Source organism: Filicampus tigris, chromosome 2 (assembly GCF_054856515.1).
Source record: "Filicampus tigris isolate MCC_2025a chromosome 2, RoL_Ftig_1.0, whole genome shotgun sequence".
Lineage (NCBI taxonomy): Eukaryota > Metazoa > Chordata > Actinopteri > Syngnathiformes > Syngnathidae > Filicampus > Filicampus tigris.
In genome coordinates this window covers 21733799-21754828 of record NC_141218.1, presented here as the reverse complement: position 1 = coordinate 21754828, position 21030 = coordinate 21733799, and the positions used below count along the sequence as shown (strand labels likewise).

The 21030-nt window shown below is 40.2% G+C and overlaps 2 protein-coding genes across 4 annotated transcripts; both read right to left on the bottom strand.

The window, feature by feature from the left end:
• Nucleotides 1-4666: 4666 nt before the first annotated feature.
• Nucleotides 4667-8706, bottom strand: LOC147151778 (uncharacterized). Its single transcript, XM_086017855.1, has 5 exons — nucleotides 8065-8706; nucleotides 6075-6134; nucleotides 5924-6001; nucleotides 5201-5254; nucleotides 4667-5123 (listed from the first exon to the last, which is right to left on the bottom strand). The coding sequence occupies exons 1-5, from the start codon at nucleotides 8188-8190 to the stop codon at nucleotides 5067-5069; spliced, it is 375 nt and encodes a 124-aa protein (XP_085873981.1). The 5' UTR covers nucleotides 8191-8706; the 3' UTR covers nucleotides 4667-5066.
• A 149-nt stretch (nucleotides 8707-8855) lies between these two features.
• On the bottom strand, nucleotides 8856-20791 carry rgs14b (regulator of G protein signaling 14b). 3 transcript variants are annotated; one of them, XM_086017850.1, is made up of 16 exons: nucleotides 20576-20791; nucleotides 16430-16451; nucleotides 16142-16293; nucleotides 15956-16048; nucleotides 15617-15760; nucleotides 15359-15535; nucleotides 15171-15246; nucleotides 14986-15083; nucleotides 13811-14029; nucleotides 13562-13635; nucleotides 13151-13277; nucleotides 12381-12462; nucleotides 11620-11672; nucleotides 10144-10234; nucleotides 9593-9768; nucleotides 8856-9026 (listed from the first exon to the last, which is right to left on the bottom strand). In XM_086017850.1, the coding sequence occupies exons 1-16, from the start codon at nucleotides 20693-20695 to the stop codon at nucleotides 8997-8999; spliced, it is 1734 nt and encodes a 577-aa protein (XP_085873976.1). In that variant the 5' UTR covers nucleotides 20696-20791; the 3' UTR covers nucleotides 8856-8996. The 3 variants fall into 3 exon arrangements, with proteins under 3 accessions (XP_085873976.1, XP_085873975.1, XP_085873977.1); XM_086017849.1 differs by having other exon boundaries at nucleotides 8856-9768; nucleotides 20576-20789; XM_086017851.1 differs by lacking the exon at nucleotides 20576-20791 and adding an exon at nucleotides 19073-19183 and having other exon boundaries at nucleotides 8856-9768.
• Between the last annotated feature and the right edge of the window lie 239 nt (nucleotides 20792-21030).

The window sequence follows — 21030 nt, the reverse complement described above, 5'->3', positions numbered from 1 at the left end:
CACACATACTCATTCCCACTTCAGTCTCTGTAAATATCCTGACTGGTGTTTAATGCCTTGCCCGTCCTAACTGTGATTAGCAAGGAAGCAGTGTTTTGGGTTTTTTTTCAAGCAAAGAAGCAGTGTGCGCTCGTCCCAGCCTAAATCTATGTAGCTCTGCTCACTTCCACGTTTCCTCATTCTCATAAAAATCGGCCATGGATAGGTTAATCCTTTTGATATGTTGAAGTGGGCATTAGTAGGGATGTCCATGTCAATTTTGGTGCCAATTGATCGCCGTTTTTGGACGTTAGAAGCAATGAAAGTACAATATTTCCAATTGAGAGTTTGGAATTGGTTCCTCCCGTTACTCCGACCGAACATGGATAGAACGGTAGGCCATTGTCCTCATTATCAAGGGCGTTATTCATGGAGTTACTTATTTCCTGATTTATCCTAAATTTATTGATAAAATAGAAAATGACAACTCTTTTCATTTTCCCGATCAAAAAAATATATAAAATGAACATGTTAGTGAAAACATGGTCATCCCGGCCCCACCATCCCTTTAATGTTAACACAATGCCAAAGTTGCTATTGATGTGAATTTGTTTCGCATCAATATTGCTGTAGTTATAGAAAGCCATGAACAATTTCTATTAGAACGCAGTTGGCAACACATGCAGATAAAGAATATAATATTACTCACGGTCACGGGTATATTTCTTTATCCTCTGTGAAAAACGAATAATTATTGTAGTTTAGATGTAACAAGTTTCACCCTCAAATCTAATAGTAGGCTGTATGTATGTATTATACTGCCTCCTGGTGGCAAAGGCGCGCACATCAGGTCAGGCGGAATAAATTAAATCATAAAATATGTTGCACAAATTCAAATTCATTTTTTTCCTGTTTGAATATCTTTATATGTATTACTGCATGATTCTATAAAGTACAATACTGTAGTATGCTATGTTTATTACTAAAAACAGCAGATTGTAGTCACGGAATTCAACTTGTAATTAAGTCAAAGCATTTGTTCAATGTGCCCTCGCAATTTAGTCGGAGTGGCAGCCGAGCCGCACCCCTGAATAAATGAAGAAAACCCGCGAGTAATATTCACTCCCAAGACTCCTCAATTCACTTCAACATGGTTCCTTGACCACAAGATGCCACAAGACGGTGGTAAAGTGCTACGTATATTTAAGTGTACAACTATTACTCAATTCTGAGATTTTTAAGAGATTTGGTGAAAACAGTGATGCATCTTATCGGCCAAAATGAAGATGATAAACTCTGCCCTTGAGGTTCACACCAGTGATGTAGATCATCTTTGAGTAAAACAATGGAAATAAAGCATAGATGATGCACCTCGATATTGCTCATTAATTTGGCCTCATTGTTTAATCAATAATCTTGAATTAATGATGCTTATAAGCAGGCTTTATATTAAACGATGAATGATTTGGCCAGAATTTATGATTTAGGGGTTGCTGATGAAAATGAACGAGGAATGATGTGGTTAACGATAATTTATAAAATAACGACTCTGATGTTACGTTGAACAGAAGTAGGCGCCTGCCATCTAGTGGTAAAGGTTGGACCTCATTTTGGGGTTATTTTAATTGTGCAAAAGGTTGAGTACAACCTGGACTGATCGCCAGCCAATCACCTGCAGGTACATATATAGACAACCATTCGCACTTGCGTTAATAGTTCACACGTACTGTATGTATGAACCATTTAGTGACTGTGGGAGGAAGCCAGAGTTATCAGCGAAAACCTTCACAAGCACGGGGAGAACGTGCAAATTCCACACAGGAAAACTGCAACAGAGATCTGAGCCAGAACTGTGGGGCGCACGTGCTAAACATTAGTACACTACTCTGCCCAATAATGATTTTACTATAAATGTCGCAGAGGCCCCCATGGAAAGAATGGCACTGCAAAGTCACAGTATATTTCCAATCAGAATGCTCTGATATGCTGCGTTTCATTCCAAGGAGAAGCCAATATAACTATGTGATATGTATGAGCTTATATACTGCATCCTCTCTTCTAATAGACAGTTTTAACAAATAATAAATATGAACTACAGTGTTGGCCACAAGACAGCAGCGATGTTCCAGGTAGAACAAGGTGATTGGTAACAATTTATCCATCACCAGTTTTGTCTCATCAGCAGTGCTACCAAACAAATACTGTAAGCTTAACGAGCGGACCTCAGAGAAATACAACTTAATAACTCCCATCTCCTTTCGACAAATTGTTTTCAAAGCAGTGATGAGAGCTGGGACTCAGAGGCATAAAAGCTCTACGCGCAGCTAAACCGAAGCTGAAGATACTGCCGCGTCGGTGAAATTACACTTGAACAACTACCTAAAGTCTTCCTACTGGTCTTTACAGATGAAGGTTGCGGCTTCATTGTGTTCAGTGATGCGTGTGGAGTTTTGACAATGAAAGTCTGCTTTCTTGGTGCATAATGTCTTGGGTTTTTTTTTATGAGACTACCTATACTAAACAGATAGAACCTTAAAAATGAATATTCCCAGCATCATCCTCATATCCTGATCTAGTTGCCATGGTAACAAACATGCGAAACAGTAACATTACACTCTTGAGTCGAGGATTTGATTACATTGTCACAAAACTGTCACCTACCACAACGAGAGCCATTATAAGAGCTCAGGTTTTTTTTAAAGAATGTTTCGGTTTGAATAGCACTGAGTGATCTTAACCAGAGGTGGGCATTTTACTAAAGTTTGCCGGTCCGTCATTTGTCAGCAGCATACCCGTCCATCATCCGTCAATTCGTCCGTCATGTTATTTTATTTTCCCCTTCCACCCCCTCTCTTTGTAGTGCAACTTTTTATTCAGGTACAGGTACATAAGACACACATGTTTAAAGAAGTTCCAAAGCCCATTCAACCCTAGTATAGACATAACTTTTTTTTTTTAAGTGAGAAAAACAAAAATAGTAATTGGAAAAAGAATAGAAAGATATAACAAAAGGAAAAGTTTGACAAACTGTAACCCAACAGACAAGGACAAGAACAGAAAGGAGAGAAGGTATGAAACTAAAAATAAAAATTAGATTAGTGTGTGTATATGTGTGCGCTTGTAATTCTGTGCGGGTATGTATGGATGTGTGGCGTTTTCTAGTGTATAAAATGCAAAATACTTTTTCACAACCTCCCAAGTCCTAACCCTACTCTTTCCAAGAATAAGAAATAGAAATCTAAAACTGAACTCACAAGAACTTCTCTGTAAAACTGTCTAAGTATTCAAAGCTACTTTATTACCTTTTTGTCAGCCTGACTAAGTCATGATTCTGTCCTAGGTGCATACCGCCACCTGTTTTACACGTACAGTCAACGCAGTCCGGGTCACGTTTCCGTCTCTCGTCAGCAAAACGGGGGTTCGTCAATGATGGACTGTGAGGTCTTTTTGGACTTGACCAGACGAGTGTTGAGTACACAGATGGACGAAAATCCACTTCCGTCTGCGCTTAGTCTGTCTGTCTTTTTTTTTTTTTTTTAAGTTTCTCGTCTATCATTAGTAAAACGGACATCCGTTCATGAGGGACAGACAGCCCGGTCCGTCGGTCAGACGAAATGCCCACCTCTGGTCTTAACGTTATGTTGTAGGTACGAACTGCACTTGAGTGGTGCACAGAACTAAGCCGATGTATTTTTACCAAAGCGGTGCAGCAGAAAATACCAGAACCAACACCATCAGCCCACAATTTGATACATAAATAGTCACGACATTCCATAATTACACTTTCTGCTGATAGGAGGCCAGGAGATGCAAACTAAATACAGTGCTTGATGTTTTGGTTCAATGGCTACAACATGCATTCCAAAAAGATATTCATTTTTCATAGAATATGAACAACTCTCCACTGTAAAAAAAAAAAATGTTTCATGACCTCTCATAGGCTTGTTGGTTAGGACAATCATCACTTTTTTTGTTGATTCACATTTTGCAATGTTTACAACTAGACCTGACCGTTCAGTAAATATCACCTCATAAAATCAGCCGATTTTTAAAAAATATACTTTATATCGTCGGGCACATAGCATAATTGCCTAAATCAGGGGTCTTCAACCCTGTTCCTCGAGGGTGTGCCGGCGTCCTTCCTGTTTTCCATCTCGCCCTGCAGCAACACACCAGATTCAAATGATCAGATAATCAGCAAGTTCTGCAGAAGCGGGAAAGTAATCTTGATCATTTGAATCAGGTGTGTTGCTGCAGGGAGAGATGGAAAACAGGAATGACACTGGCACACCCTCGAGGAACAGGATTGAAGACCCCTGGCCTAAGACATTTTGGTATATTTTATTGGGTCATTTTCCTTTCGCTTGTTCACCCATCTGACATTTGTTACATATCAATAAAAAAATAAAATAAATTACAGTATCCATGTATTATTCTATTGGCTCTTTTTCCTTTCGCTTGTTCACTCATATGGTTGAAGTTTTTGTTACATACAACAAAAACTACCAGTGTTGTCTCCCCAAAAAATCAAAATAGCTTAAGCAACATGCTATGTGGCCAACAATATATGTACATACAGTACCAACACACACGACAAAAGTAACATTTACCATCCCCTAAAGAAAAAAAAACAGCAGATTTTTCTGTTATAAAGTTAAAGGACAAAGTATTGTAAAACAGTCAAATGTGCTGCTGATGTTTCATATCTTTATTGTAGTGAGTGTTAAGGGAAAATAAGTTACTTTATTCATTATATATTTTTAAATTAATCGGACAATTGATTGGTTATCGGAATTGTATTCTGCCAAGTAGCCGAAGCGGCACTAGCTTTAAAAACAAATATATATCAGTCGGGCCATCTTTACAACAGAACAGGACAAAAACATGTTTTCTTTACATGCAATGCCTTAACGAACATCTATGGGTTTGTGGCAGCTTTCAGTATTTAAGCCTAGTCACTTTTTTTTTTTTTTTTTAACACCTGCGTATTAGTCGCTTTTCCTTCCAACCATGTCCTATTTGTGTTGTGTTCCATGTATTCGTAGGGTATGTACATTTTAATGTTTGATGCCAAGATCGCTATCTATTCATTCCTTTAATTCCTCAGTGGAGGACGAGGGCGTCTCTGAACCCTCAAGGCACTCCTGCAAGAAAGGAAGCTGTACAGTATGTTGTATAAAACATGGCGCAATAGGATAGAAAAAAAAAAAAAGTAGTTCACCTTCACTCTGTCCAGCTCTGGTCTACCTGGGAGGGATTTCTGTGAACAAATGCCCTGTAAAGAAAGACATGATGGTTACTCTTTACATTACACTGGGGAACACAATTTTTGTTGAGTTAGATCTGACAGGTGTCTTTAATTTTTGGGTGCGGAATCCAAAACGACCTCAATCTTTCTCTATCATGTCAAGTTTTTGAGCTATAGGATGCCCATTTTCTTAAAAAAAATAATAATAATACTGCATGTATGTAAATAAAAAAACAAAGCTGGAATAGTTACAACCTTCAAAAACTAAAAAAAAAATGCATGAAATGAAATACAAGGTTAAGAGAAAAGCCAGCACTTATCCTCTTAAATACCTACTACTGTATGCCTGCTTCCTGTTTGCCGATATTGATAGTACAAACTTATTAGGAGCCACACACACCTCTCACCGCACTTTCAATTATGGCTGCAAGCAAGTTGCCACATACTGTAATCGTAATCGGCTCTTCTTACTACAGACTTACTACAGCTAATCAGTGGTATTTTGCTTGGTTGGAGGGTAAGCTGTGGAGAAAAAAAAAAAAATGACCGCAATTTTGGAATCAACATGCCAATTGTAGTTTTAATCGCCACAAAAAAAAAAAATCTAGCTCAACAGATTTGTTTTCTCAAATTGTTGCCCCGTGTTATTTATCATCATCACCATCTGGACTTGAAGCACTCATGCACTGTTCTCACCCTCTTGGACTGTTGAGTCTCCTCTATAGATTTGGAGCGGTTCTTCATGTGTTTCTGAGGTGAGGTGCTGGTGGAGCTCTTGAGATAAAAGCAAAACATCAGAAAAGTCTCACTCTCACGTACAGTATAATTCATTTTATTAGCTTTATACCTCATTTGTCTTCTGCTCCATGGCTGACTTCAGTGAGGAAGACTTCAATTGTAAAATTGCCTACAGACAGAATTCACAAGTCTATTTAGTAAAAGCTACACAACGCCAATGAGTCAAGACTTGATGTTGATGATAGTAAGCCGCGGGTGTCGAACTCTGTCCTCGGGGCCGCTGTCCTGCCTGTTTTCCATCGCTCCCTGCTGCAACACACCCGTTTCAAAGGATCAGCTCATCAACCAGTTCCGCAGGGGCCAGATCCCTTGAATCAGGTGTGTTGCGTTCGTCCCTCGAGAGCTCCGCAAGCCACTCTTACAGGAAACATTTAGCTCTAAGTTTAATAACTCATCTGTGAATGCTGATGTCACGGGAGACACTTTCGTTGCCAGGAACTCAATTGGATGGTTCCAGGTCGATGTGTTTGTACAGCCCATTGAAGTCACTGCATGACCAAGTGGGACGCTCCCTGCAGCTTTCATACTTTACATCAAAACCATTATGGACACACCAAGCTGGTTCACTTGGCATACAAGGCTGTGCACTTAAAATGAGATGTATGTTATGGATTGAGGAGACACTTTGGAGGAGGATCTCAAAAAGATGGCTGCATACATTTATGACCAGCTCATGGAGGTAACATGCCCCAATTTGGGAAGATAGTGTCACTTGTCTCACCAGGTCACTCCCAATGTGTGGGAATGAAGACTCCGGCAGCGATGAGAGGGCCAAAAGGATGGCGGCTTGTGCTACTTGCATGCAAGAACATGTCCGTGCTTGTATACAATGGCGTGCACTATGACAAAAGCAACAGATTGGAGTCTTAAAAGCTAATGCGGGACTCTTTCTGCAAGACTGGGCAAACACAAGATGTTGCCTCACAGTCCTTTGCATACGTTTCTCCCACCCATCATCATTTTTGGCCACACAATACAGCAAAAGGAGGTGGAATATGACATGGGAAATATGTAACAGTGCTGTAAAAAGATGTTTATGGCATTTAACGTCCCCTCTTGAACATATTGAAACAAGAAAAATCATATGAATTGTACAGGTCCCATTGTTTAATCTTGATATTTTTTTTTATACATCACAAAAAAATAAACTGGTATTTCAACATGGGTGTGTAGACTTTATTTGCACTGCATTTTTTCTGTGTATTTGTAATCAACAAGTCAAAAATTTAATTAAATGACAAATAGTAAAGTGGTAGCTGGTATTTTTACTGGTTGGCACCCATCTATAAGCGAACTGAACACATACTTAGGGTATCAAAATGGTAACACTGCCGTCCATTGATTAGTGGAGAAATTTTTTTATTTTTTTTTTAAATCCCTTCCATCTCACAAATGGAGTGAAATGGGGGAGGGAGAATACTGTATATGGAGTAAGATCCATAGAAATGGACCAAGAAGTGTTGATGGATCTTTTCACTCTCAGATCAATTTTCACAGCTGTGGTAAATAACACTCTCAGCATTAATCAGCAATAATTTAATGATTGTTAAGTAGCGCAGTCAAACATGTAGGCAGTGGGTGAGAGCCCACCAAGGTGATCATTTGGACAGAACCCACAGCTGCATGGAAAAGAACTTCAAATGGGGCTGTCAGGGATGAGGACATCATGTACAGAGTTTCGTCATATTGTCACACACACACACAAAATCCCCTTTTTTTAGGGTGGGGGGGGGGGGGGGGGGGGTTGGCTCCTGTGAAGCGAGCACATGCAGGCTCAATATTGCACCAGTAGAACAGTGATGTTGATGCATTTATTTTATTACGTCTTCTATCCCAGAGCACTTGTGTATTCTTCTGCAAGACTATGAAATGCAAAATAACTACTGACATTTTTAAAAATGGTTGTCTTCCCCAAAATGCAAGGCTACAGCATGGAACTAAGCTCAATCGGAAACAATAGCTAGATCATTTGAGATCAAGTAGTTACCATTATCATGGCGGAAATGCACATATTAGGTGATTCCAAATCAAGCACTCACCTGCTTTTCTTCCTCTTCTCTGTGTCCAGCCGAGGAGATGCTCCTGGTGCCACTGCTGCTATGGAGTCTGTGTGAGCACACGTACGCCTCTCCCTGTGCCCATTCAGAGCTCCACCGACACACCATTCATGCATGGATAGATGGATTGGATGGAGACACGCACACACGCAGAGACAGAAAGGGGGAGAGAGGAGGAGAGATAATGCCAGACACCTGGTATGCCAAACACGATCCTGTCTGCTAATGTATGCATCTTGGCAAACAGGAGGCAGATATACAAAGTACTTGATTAATGGAACCCTTTCCCTCGAAATTGATTGTTAAAAGCTCTTTGCTGCAGTCTATTCGTCTAATGATCCAGCAGACTTCAATCCTGTTCCTCGAGGGCCGCCGTCCTGCCTGTTTTCCATCTCTCCCTGCTACAGATATTCTCCAAAGGTCTGCAGAAGCTGGATAACGATCCTGATCATTTGAATCAGGTGTGTGTTGCAGCGGGGACAGACGGAAAACAGGCAGGACACCGGCCCTCGAGGAACAGGATTGAAGACCCCTGCATCAGAAGTTAACCATAAAGGTCCTACCAGGTGATATATTTACACACACACACACAAGTCCATGTACAAGCTATAATTCTGTTTCATTTAATGCGTTATGGATTTCACGGACGCATCACAGGCACTATGGGATGTGGCTGCACTGCTGTAAAAGAAGTCCAAATTTAAGTGTCAAGCAAAGATCACTGCGAATTAACAAACAGCTGATATGCGAAATGGAAATAGAAGAGAGTAGGGTTCATATTTGACAAGATTTTAATTGTTTGGATAGTCCACCTGAGCTGTTAAACGTACTTATTGACTCCCTGCATTACAACACTAAGTGATAATGATAATGGTGAGAATTACAAGTGTCATGTGGTAGCAGAGCAGGGCTTTTCAAAGTGCCATCACGCCAAAGAAAACACTCTGGAAGAAAATCAAACATTAGGAAAACAAGCAGGCAAACAGGATGAAGACCTTTCAAAACTAAAAACTACATTAAAACACTGGATGGTCTTGAAACAACATGCAATATTCCTCAAAAACTGTGCAGTCCTTGGCGTGTAGCAAGTTGATACTTTGTGGTTAAACATTGAGAAATAAATGCGAAGTGAAATCTGATTCAAATACAAGTGAACCAATTGGAGCCAACTGCACGGTACTTCCATTTTCGCTCAATTAAAATATTTCAAATGAAACACTCTCCTTGTAAAGAAGTGTAGTGTTTGTCAAATGTATCCTCGTGCCTTCTTTTTCTTCTGCCTAAAGGCGGTCGAACTTTAGCTTTAGTAGAAGAGGTAGCACAATGCTGCCTGAGAGCTTATTAAAAGTGCTACACAAAAATCGTGTGACCGCATGCGTGTCGAGAATGTCCTTTACATATCTTAACTTTACCACCGCCGTCCCGCACGCGAGGTCTTTCATACGGAGGTTTCCCGCAAATCTTTGTGTTCGGATTCAGATGAAGGAGAGGGTGGCGAGTTCTCGGTAACCTTGTCTGGATGCGCAGTAGAACACGCGCTTGTGCTCGACTCCTCCGACTGTGGCTCCTTTCCCTGGTCTGGGGGTAGCTGCAAGAACAGCGGAACCTCCAGCTGTTCTTTGGTAAGAAGACCTCGCTGGTCGTCGACCCTGCAGCACTGGGCCCTCGTCAGCATGTCCAGGAGCCCTAATGTTCAGATCACGCACAACCTGGCATTCGCTCAAATAGCAATGAGTGTAAAAAAAAAAAAAAAAAAGATTGCAACTAGGAGGAAATTGAGGTTATCCACCACACTAAATGATTCTTTTGTCAACAAGAAGCAGCTTTCATTTTGCAGTCGCTTATAAATCAGGGGTGCGCTTTTTTTTTATTTGTCTGGTGCTGTCTTTTAGCAGCCTGGCGCAGAAGGTGCATGTGCCAGTCACCAGGTGCCATGCAGCATGGCGCATACCCATTTCTCCAATCGCCAATCTTCCTTTGAAAGGGTGCAGATTGACAGCTGGTGTGCACCCCTGCTTATAATAACCTCACCCTTCCTACATTACTGCTAAGGAGTCCTACCATCCATGTCGGGGTTCTTACTGGGCTTTGGTGAAGTCTTTGCTCTGTCGGTCTGAGGGGGCAAACGGGGATCCGGACCAGCTGATCCTGCCTGGATACAAAACAAAAGGATACACATTTTGTGACTGCAAAAATGACGGGCAGGGTTTCAATTCCAAATACACACATTTACAGTCCCTGGCATGTTATAGGAAGGAGAAGTACGCCCACATCTTACTAGCTCCTTAAACTACCGGTATTTTACGTGCTAGAGTGAACCCCTGTATATTTGTGGTTCAGCATTTGAGGATTTGCTCATTTGCAAACTTTACTTAGGAACTTAGCATCATTCGCTGAATACTCACTATTTTTGCGCTAATGCCAAAGTTGTCTCAGATAAAGAAAACAATCCTCTCATGATCCCAGAGGAAAAATTCAGATGTTCCAACAGCACGCAACATCTTGTTTTAAAAATAACTGGATTAAAAATACACACAAAGAAATTGTAATATACAATTTACTACACTGCAAAAATTAGAGTGGTAAAATTTTAGGGTTACATTTTTGCGAGATGATTTTAATTCCAAAAGCGCAGTTTTAACATTTTCACAGTTTGGTGTCCAGAGTAAATGTTATTTCTCAGAGTTGATCACAGTGCCGAGTGTTAGACAGTGTTAACTCCGCCTTCACACCTGCACCTCTCCACTTTGAGAGATGGGTCAACGCAATTTTCCTTCTTGCTTATCAATGAGAAACACTGACATTCAAGGAAAAAACAAGTTTGGACCCTTGAAATCACTTTCACTCACAGAAGAGACTGTGGTCAACTGTGGCAATCTTGAAAAGATCTCTTCAATTGAGTTAAAGTTGATGGCCTTCAATACAAAGTTGGATTTTAATGGATAATGACATTCAGCTCTTTTGTCAAATAACTGACGTGCTTTTGATCATTTTGGTAATTTGAAGAGACTTTCATTCTCATTCCTTACAGGTTGTGGTGGCGCCATGGCTCAGTGGGTAGCACCGCTGACACAGGGGGTTGGAGATCTAATCCCTTTTAACTTTTAAGGAGTCATACCCAGGCCAATCGAGGGAAAACAAATGTTTTGTTTTCAAATTAGCAAGTTTAAAAGAAAACTGTTTAATATTTAACTAAGTGTTGATTTAAATCTGGAGAGTGTGGCGCTATATAAACAGAAGATGCGTTAAAAGCAACTGTGGTTGTCATTTCAACAGGAATTATTGCAACTAATGTTGTACAACTAAAATGAACAAAAGTTAGAAGAGCTTTTTGTAGTCAGGTAATAATAGCAGATACATAGAAAAAAATAATGCTTTGCTGCCATCTTGTGGCATTCGTAGGCAATTAGAAACCTTTTCAGGTGGCGATCAATTACTCCCAGGTTTATAGCGTTTGTGACAGGGCTCATTCCCATTCCCTGCGAATAGCGCGGCAACACTATCGCAATTAATGCTGCAAATCAGACATGGTCTCACCTGTATGGCAGCAGCAGTTCCACTGGCTTTCGTGATGCTGATTTGGTCTCTTCCTGCTCAAATGTAAAATGCAAGTCAGTTTCCGTTTAACTGTTAAGAGGCCAAGGTCCAAGGAAAAGTACTATAACTGGGGAAAGAAGCCTGAGGCACAAAAGCAGTCATTTGGATAAGGACATTTCAGTATTTTGGGTTGCTTTCTTATGTGCACAACAGAAAGACTTGTAGTGTTAAATTTGTGTTGGTATGAAAGAGTGCCACACTTTCTACAAGTCAGTTTTTTAGTTTGGAGATCATTTTCAAAAGGCTGTAGTGATGATCCGTTAAATGGGACCTCTTATGCTACATCCATATACGCATCTTACTACAGCAAGTATGAGAAGTCGAGGCGAGTGTCGCTGATCTGAAGTGAAGTTGGTGCTGGTGTATCAGCAGGAGGCAAGGGGGGGGTGTTAACTAAACATGGCATTGCATTCAACAAACCAAATGAACTCTGACATTGTAGAGAGAAGTGAGAGGCACGCTCATCAAGAATATCAGGCTAAGAACGATGACTATATCGACCGTATCACAGGAGAAAAAGTAGGACAGTTAAGTGGACGGTGAAAAGACTTTCAAGGGTGCATTAAAGAAACAAGTCAATGAACAGGAAATGGGGGGGGGGGGGGTGTTAAGCATAGCATGTAAAATATATCATTAGCATTATGTATAAAGTGCTTGGACAGGTACTGTCAACAATACAGTATTCAAGTTAGCATTTATACCTCTAGCTCTGTCAAGCCGTAGCATCTTGTTGGCTAGTCTGAACACAGTAGTGTTCATGTTCACAGTCTCGTCAGTCCCAGCCTAAAACAGCAATGGAACATGTACATTAGGGGTCACCAAGTCCGGTCCTCAAGGGCACCTATCCTGCATGTTTTCCATCGCTCCCTGCTGCAACACATCTGTTTAAAATGATCTGCATCGTTATCAGGCTTCTGAAAAGCTGATCATTTCAATCAGGTGTGTTGCAGTGGGGAGAGATGGAAAACATGCAGGATAGCTGCCCTTGAGGACCGGACTTGGTGACCTCTGGTGTACAGCATTTTCAGCGGAATTACATATGTATAATTAACCAGTTGAAAGATGCGCGTGATGCAGTGTTGACAATATCGATTACACTGGTCAACAGCAAATTTTAATCAGATGGCTTTGTGTCCCTAAGCATATTTTTGATGTTGATTTTAAAAAATGGCTACTTTTTTCTCGCACATCATGTTTGAGATATTTTCATTAATAACCTACAAAAGCTTGCACAATACGGACTTTTAACATGCGTTGTCATTTATAGCTCTGACGTTTCTGAAAAAAAAAAAATCCGCCTGTTGCTAAAAGTAACCCTTAACTCATAAGTACAAAGCATTGCTATATTATAAAAAATTGTTGACCAGTGTTAGCATTTTCACAACATTTTATCAATTTCCTGAAAATTCTGCAAAATTAGCAAAAAAGGTAAGCTCCAATACCACTAATTTGTGTATACAGAAATACTCACAATGGTAACCTGAGCCTCATGAGGCTTTAGACTATGTTTTTGTAACACTGTGGACAAAGCATCCTGCAGTGTCTTACTGGACTTTGCCATGATGCCACCAGTCTTTCCAGTAAACACATTTTCCAATCTGAAACACACATAAACAATCTCATCAAGAACAGGACATCAAAATTAGTCAAGAGAATGTTCCGGTCACTCGAGGATCCGCCATACACACCAGACCGTCTAACTTCACATTGACTGCAAATTTTAACAAATTATTATCCAAACTGTGTCAAGTGTTAAAACATGGAATTTCCCTCTAAAAGTGTGACAGCAGAAATATTGAAGTGTGTGTGTGTGTGTATAAGCCTGCTAGAGTGAGAAGGACCAAATATAACACAGGGAAATGAGTCAAGAACATCGACTCACACAAACATCACCCGAAGCTCAAGCGAAACCTGCTGATCTCTCAGTACAGAGCAGTCCTGGTCCAGGGATAATGGCTGCAAGGGAACATAGACCAAAACGTGACTGAGATGTCATTCAGACTTCATTTAAAATATTAATGAAGTGTATAGGAACAGGGTAATTGTCTCATAATTGCTGTCAAGCAAATTTGGGATGCAAAATGCTTCTTTCTTCCAAAGGACTTTGTCATTTGAGCTGCCACGTCCTCACCTTGTCCTTGCCTTGAAGGTAGATGAAGACATCTTTCAGTGAGAAGCCTCTTTTCTCACATAGGCCACCCAGCATCTCTCTGATGGGTAGACCATATGGGGTCGGAGCCAAAGAGGCACTCCCATCAGGCAGGAAGACACAGCAGTAGCCGCCCTCCATCCCACAGCGTCCTCCAGAGACCCCAGCTTGCTCCGGGGAGCGAGGACATGATTGGCCGTTCTAAAGAATTTTGGGCACATCCGTCAATTCGGAGAGAGCCTTGAAGTAATTTGCAGGACCTGTTCATCCACATGGGAAATTCACCTCTGTATGATACATAAGCAGCACCACAAGTTCAGCCGATACATCTAAAAACTAGAACAGAGCTTCTGAAAAGGCTGCCACTCACATCAGCGCTAGTTAAAGTGGAAGTCAAGCCCAAAATGTTCCTTGCAATAATATGTTCACTAACTAGTCCAAACACGGCATTATGATTGATATTGCATGTGTGGAATATGAACTAAGCAGTAAAATCCACCCATTTTAATCCATCTGAGCGGGCGGCCATTTTGCCACTTCATGTCAACTGCAAATGACATCACAGTGACTAAGGGCTCAAGTAACAGCCAATCCCGGCTCACCTTTTTTCTGGGTTTGATCACGTGACGTTCACAAGATGAGCCTTTAGGCACTGTGATGTCATTTTCAGTTGACCGCAAGTGGAAAAATATCCACCTCCTGAGATGGCTAAAAGTAAGTGGATTTTGCTGCTTCATTCATATTCCACAAATGCCATATTAATCACAATGTCCTGTTTGGACTAGTGAGTGTGCATAGAACATATTGTAAAGAAAATGTTTGAAAAGTTTGATCCGCTTTAAGTAACTATATCTAAGTCTGTGGGCTTTAAACTAACTGCCATAAAAACTATAACACGAGACTCAGAGCTTTTGAACATTTGTGCGTCATTCTTCAATTCCTGAGATTATCTCAGTGATGTATTCCACTAAACAGAAACAGATTTCACACCAAATAAGTGCATTTGGGTGTAAATTGAGGGATAATTTTAAAATGCATAATTTTGTGACATATCTTTGGTGATTTGCCATGAGCTTGTTCTAATGTAAAATATGTGCCTTGGTGCAATAAGGTTTGGGAAAGTAATCTCCCATTTCAATTGTGAAAACCACACTGACCTCTGTTGGCCAGTAGAGGGAGTCAAGCTCCACATTACTGCTCGAGTTGACATCTTTATGCTCTTTGTGATAAAGTGAAACATTGCTGTGGGCTGCATCTAAGATCAGACAAAAGAAAATATAGTGAGATCAAGCTGAAGGATTCACATCAAAGTCTAATTTATATCAAAAGTAAAAGATCGCACCTCCCCAGGATCCTCTTTTCTGTCGCTGTTTGTTGCTCTTGCCAGCGTGAAAAGTGCCTTCATCTGATTTCTTGCTCTGTTTGAGACAGTAATGAGCACATTACAATGCTATTAAAACTCACATCATGGATCACTTCTGCAAACCAATTCACTAACTTGATTTATCTTCCTTCCCTGCCTGGCGCTACCTTTTTGTCACTAAAGTTTGGGCTTCGATTGGCCACATCCTCCCAGGAGACCGTGCGAAAAGGTTCTGCAGAGAGCTGAGGTAAACGTTTGCCTTCTACACTTGCCAAAGTGCATCTTTGGTAAAGAGGAGAGCGCACAAATCGTCTGTAGCTGTCCATCTTCATCAACTTAAATATCTGGCACACACACAAAGGCAAAACCAAACAAACAAAAAGTTAACTGGCTGCAAGTATTGTGTAAATGTAATTTAAACAGACCTGTGCTTGAGCCTTGTCAAACATATCAGGAGTTGGTTGTTCCAAGTCTTTTTCATCTTTCTTGGCCGTGTCATCGATGTTGATGGAGTGGGGAGCGTTTTCAGACAAGTACGTTTCATAGATGGACCGAGCTCTTACCTTCAGCTACAAATACAACAGATCCATCAGAGACATCAAAATAAAAAAGCATCACGTCTTGGATCACCGTTGTAAAGACTGCAATTGTGTTTTAATCTCTTTTTCAACCTAAAACTCAATGCTTTCTATTTGATTCACTGCAACCTGATCCTCAGACCAGTCCAATCTCATCAGCATAAAAGGGAGGGAAAACACTCATACCTCGTCCAATGATGTGGCTGGGATCTTCTTGAACTTTTCACACGCTTGCCAGAATAATATGTTCTCCGCACTCACCTCAGATTTCAGAAAGGCCTGCAAAAAGTAGACACAGGACAATTTACTGTAGGCGGGAACCCACCTGGTAAGGGTAAGAGAAAACACATTTACTGATATGTCGCAACCCACTGTGAAGTAGTTGACACCACTGCGGTCTTCCAGCAGCTTCTCAAAGGAGACGGCCCAGCTTAGAACACTGTTAGCCGGGCAGGCCTCTCCGCCCGGGGTCCCAGGGAGGCTGGAGCTGCTGCCTGTACCGCTCCGTGCAGACATATTCAATTCTGCACACATCATAACACACACACACCCATTTACCGGAAAGGATAAGCAAAACAAAGTATGAGGTTGAATCAGATATGTTCTTGCGTCGTGCATCGACTTGTTCCACTCTGCGATTAGCAGGCACTTTATGCTCACCTCCGTCTGACACTGCAAGGCTCTGTTAAGAGAAAGTGAAAGATGATTTAGAAAGTAAAGGACTTGGTTGGCACCATTAAAAAAAACATTGAAAGTTGACAACTTTGATAAAATCCATTTCAGAAAACAAATTGGATTTAGGATGATGCTTTTGGTACCCTTCCCATGTGTATCTTTATCTTTGGCTTTCAAGTGAGATTCTTTTCTAAAAGAGATAAACAGACGTGAAGAGTTCAAACACAAAGCCAGTCATTTTCATTTTTTGTGAAATGAGTGAATTTTAGTATCATTATTATTATCATTATTATTATTATTTCTGGTTCCAGTTTAAAGCTAATCATTTTTGGGGGTATTGAGCAATTAAGAGGCTAATTTGAAAAAAAAAAAATCTTACTGAAAAGGTCTTTCACATAGGTGTTTCATGTAATTTTATTGCAAAACCAACAATATAATTTAGTTCAAAAACAGACAAGTCAAAAATATTCACATATTACACTTAGAACGAAGTGAACTCAAACTTTTTTTTTCCCCAAGAATATGTTTTATGCAGGCCCACTAGTTGAAACACTGATTAATATTGCATTTGTGGAATATGAGTTCAGCAGCAAAACGCACCCGTTTTTAGCCATCTCAGTGGGCAGCCACTGTCGACTGAACATGACATCACAGTTGCTCAGGGCTCAGATAATGACCAATCATGACTCATCTTCTGAAAACAGGTGAGCTGTGATTGGTCATTACCTGAGCAACTGTCGTGTTATTTTCAGTCGACACAACTCAAAATATCCGCTCCCTGAGATGGCTAAAAATGTATGCATTTTGCTGCTTAACTCATATTCCACAAACACAATATTAATCAAAATACCTTGTTTCAACTAGTGGCCCTGCATAGAACAATCTTGAAAAAAAATGTTTGGGTCGACTTCCCCTTTAAATAGTAAATATGCTTTGTGAATGTAAAATAGCTACAATCTCTTAACTCAACTAATTTCATTTTAATCCTAACCATTCAAACCGGAGAGAAAGGTTACATTGAATAAAGACTTTCTTTTCGTTTTTTGCTGCTATCCTCAAGATCCTGTCGACCCACTTGATAGCGACTAACAATTGGCCAAGGCTTCCTCGTAGAATATGTGGACCTGATCACTCAATCCGCTCTCATCTGACCGATGAGTTTCATGACATCATCTCTCTTGGACTGTTTCACGCAAGTATCATTTAACACTCACTTTCAAGCACAACCAAATCTATAATAAAGTTAGTGAGAAATAACGGGTGCAGACATGGTAGAAGTAGTATGTGACATTCATTGTGACATAAAATGAAAGGGCTTGTGATATCCTTAAATGGAGATGATGGTAGCAAGAGGCTTGCGGTATGGACAAGAATGTATATCCCAATAACAATATGATATTTTCCCCTAAAATTACATGACATGGACAACAGGTGGAAATTATCTAACTGCTAAATCTGGTACTAGCATTTTTTCCATATCATTTTGGCATTGATTAATGCATGTACATTGGAATTTAAATAGATAGCCTAAATCCACAATATAAAGTTATATCGTCAATATAGGTTTAATATCGTATTTACGATATATTTTTATATTGCACAGCATAGGAGTTGTTTGGTTTTGCACTGTTAGGAAATGGACCATCGAACAATGTCGATAGGCAATCTGCAACTAGATGTGGCTCTATTTTTGTCAAAATGATGCTTGACTGCTTTTGTGTTTGAACTCTTCATATGCAGTGCGAGTTAAGCAGACTATCATACAAAGGAGCAAGACTAATATTGCCTGTGGGAAAATTATATATTTTAACACGTACAAATGCTCTGGAAGAGAGTGTGCTTGACCTTCGAGGCTCCACTGTAAAACATTTACATTTTAAACTGAAATCATATACTAGATATATTCAATAAGCTTAAAGTGCTGATCTTAAAAACACGGGCAGATTTAGAAGCGCAAAACCATGTTAAATGTTTTTGTTTCATTTAGAGTACTAACAAACGGGCTGCGCAGGAAGTGGTTGGGACATGATGGTTGCTGGCTCTCATTCAGCTTTTGGAGCTCGAGCGTTGAGACGCCTTCAAGCTGAGAACAAACCTAAAGTTACTTGGCTCAAGGGACTGCATCATTTTGCGGTGACAACCTCAAAGTGTTTCTTACAGGAGTCCAGCAAAGCTCATTTCTTTTTAAACAAACTATAAGTAAAGACATCAGTGCACACTTGAAATGAGCCAAAAAACAGAGCAAATTTTCATACATGGGTATGCACTGCCAGTGACAGGAACAGTCACATCACACAAAATGAAGTGTTGAGTGCCCATTTCTACAAATAAAAATGAATGCATCAAGGTCTTTTCCATTACACAAGTACACATCGGCATGATCACACAGCCTACACATGAGAGATTGGCAAATAGGGCTTGTGTGGTTTCTCACTGTCCATATTTAGTAGCAATAGAAACTGCTCAATAGATGCCTTTCACACACACATTATGAGCACTTATGTCACTTTAATAACATCCAAACCGCTCAAAATTGACATCTGAGGCCTCCTTACTATTAACCCTACTACCCGAATCTAGAAAAAAAAAAAAAGAAAAAAAAAATCTTTGGTAAGCTTACTAACTCACCATGTGGCCAACTGGTATCCCTCGAGAATTACAATTCTTTGCCATGGTAACCAAGACACCACACTTGGATGCCCAAGTATAACACGATACCCACGCTGGTTGAAGACGGAATGAAGGTCTTCACCTTAACCCTCTTCACTTGGGCTCCCTTGGTCACTTCCTGCATGGAAGTCTTACCATAGCAACAGGCCACAAAAGAGGAACTAATGTTACTATGATCACATCTCACTGTTCTCAAGCAACATCTTGAGAAAAACCAAAATGCAAAGTGTGCTGCTAATGAACAGTGGACTCCCTTGAAGCAACAAAATAAATACCACAAAACCACTCAAGATGTTCATTTTTAATGAGCTTGCCACTCTTAGTATTATTTCTCTCCTGGTAAATTATTGAAACTTCATTTTCCTGATGTTAATTTAAGACGCAAGTAAGGATAAATTAGATTTCATCATTGGACTAAAAGTATTTTTTGAACAGTATAGGCACTTTGGCATGTTTTAATTTGGTAAAATGAATCCCTTCTTTAATTCTATTGCTTAATAAAAACTTCTTTTTTTTTTTTTTTTTTTTTTACACACATTTTCTGTTGTGGCTAATACCATAATCATAAAAGGGTCTACCATTTAAACTAGACGTGGGCAAAGTGCAGGCCATGGACCACATTTGGCCCACTCCGTTCTTTAATCCGGGCAGTCGAGCACATACAGTTGGTAATGTACTGTAATATTTACTCTATACTCCCGCATATTCACCACTTAAATTGACAGTTTTTTTCTTGTTTTGCTGAGAATCTTGCCTTCTGAGTTTTTTGTGCTCCTTCAAGAACCATTAATTTGGTGCCATCTGGTGGAATCATAGTGTTATTGTTTGGTTTAATTCATTGATGTTTTTGCCATTTGTGTTGTTGGCCGTTACTGAATGCAACTCGTGCACAATTAAACTCAAAGTGCCCCATTGTCGCTGTCCTGTGAAAGACACTTATGTCCAAAAATGGACATAAGTGTTTTTCACTGGACAACGACGCTATGCTGTATTCCCTAACATGAATTAAAATGTGTAAATGCCAAAAAGTGAATGTAATGACTGACACTAGTATTAGTCAACTGTATCAGAAGTGTAGTGTTAGTGCACACATTTGTTTGTCCATGAGTGATGTCAGCTCAGTGTGTGCTACAAGTTTAGGATATATATATATAGTCAAATTTGTGTAACATAGGGTCATGACTGATACGCTACGGCGTTGATACTTTATTAAAGGGTGAGCGAAGCTAGCTGTTGTGATATGTGCATGTGTTATCAATATTAAAGCCAATGTGCAGTTTAAGTGAATGGATGCATAACTCCTACTGTATTTGAACACAAGAGGAGCAAGGTAAGGAATTTATTCAAGTACATTTCTGTTAGTGAGCAATACATGTGCTTTGCATTTCATATTCCCCCCCTCAAATAAGTCCAAGGTCCATTATTTTTATCGTTTTTTCCCTGTCTGTATCATTGTCTTACCTTGTCATTGTCCGTTTTTGTTACTACAGCTCGCCACTTGTCATATCTTCTTATCTGCTTGTGTGCCACAACCTTGGCCAGGTGGGAGAAGCGCTGATAAAGGCCCTTGAAAGCAACCATGCTGCGTCTGAGTGGAAATCGAAGAGAACTGGCAGGTAAGAAGTGATTGACAGCTTTTGATTCCCCTGATTGTCGCCAGTCACACCTGACCTGCGCACGAGGCTGTTGCAGCAGGTGAGACAGGATAGCTTGATTGGCGTTGCTAACGTTAGCTAAGGCCTGGAATCAATAACAAATCTGTTTTGAAGTGTCATTTTTGCATTGTCTTAAGTCTAAAATGCCTCGATAGGACATTGATTTGATCTGGGTTGCTTAATGGTGCAAAAGGTGCAATTATTTGTTTGTACTTTGTCAATGCATAAACTAATTGTAGCTATATAGCACAGGCAGTTTTG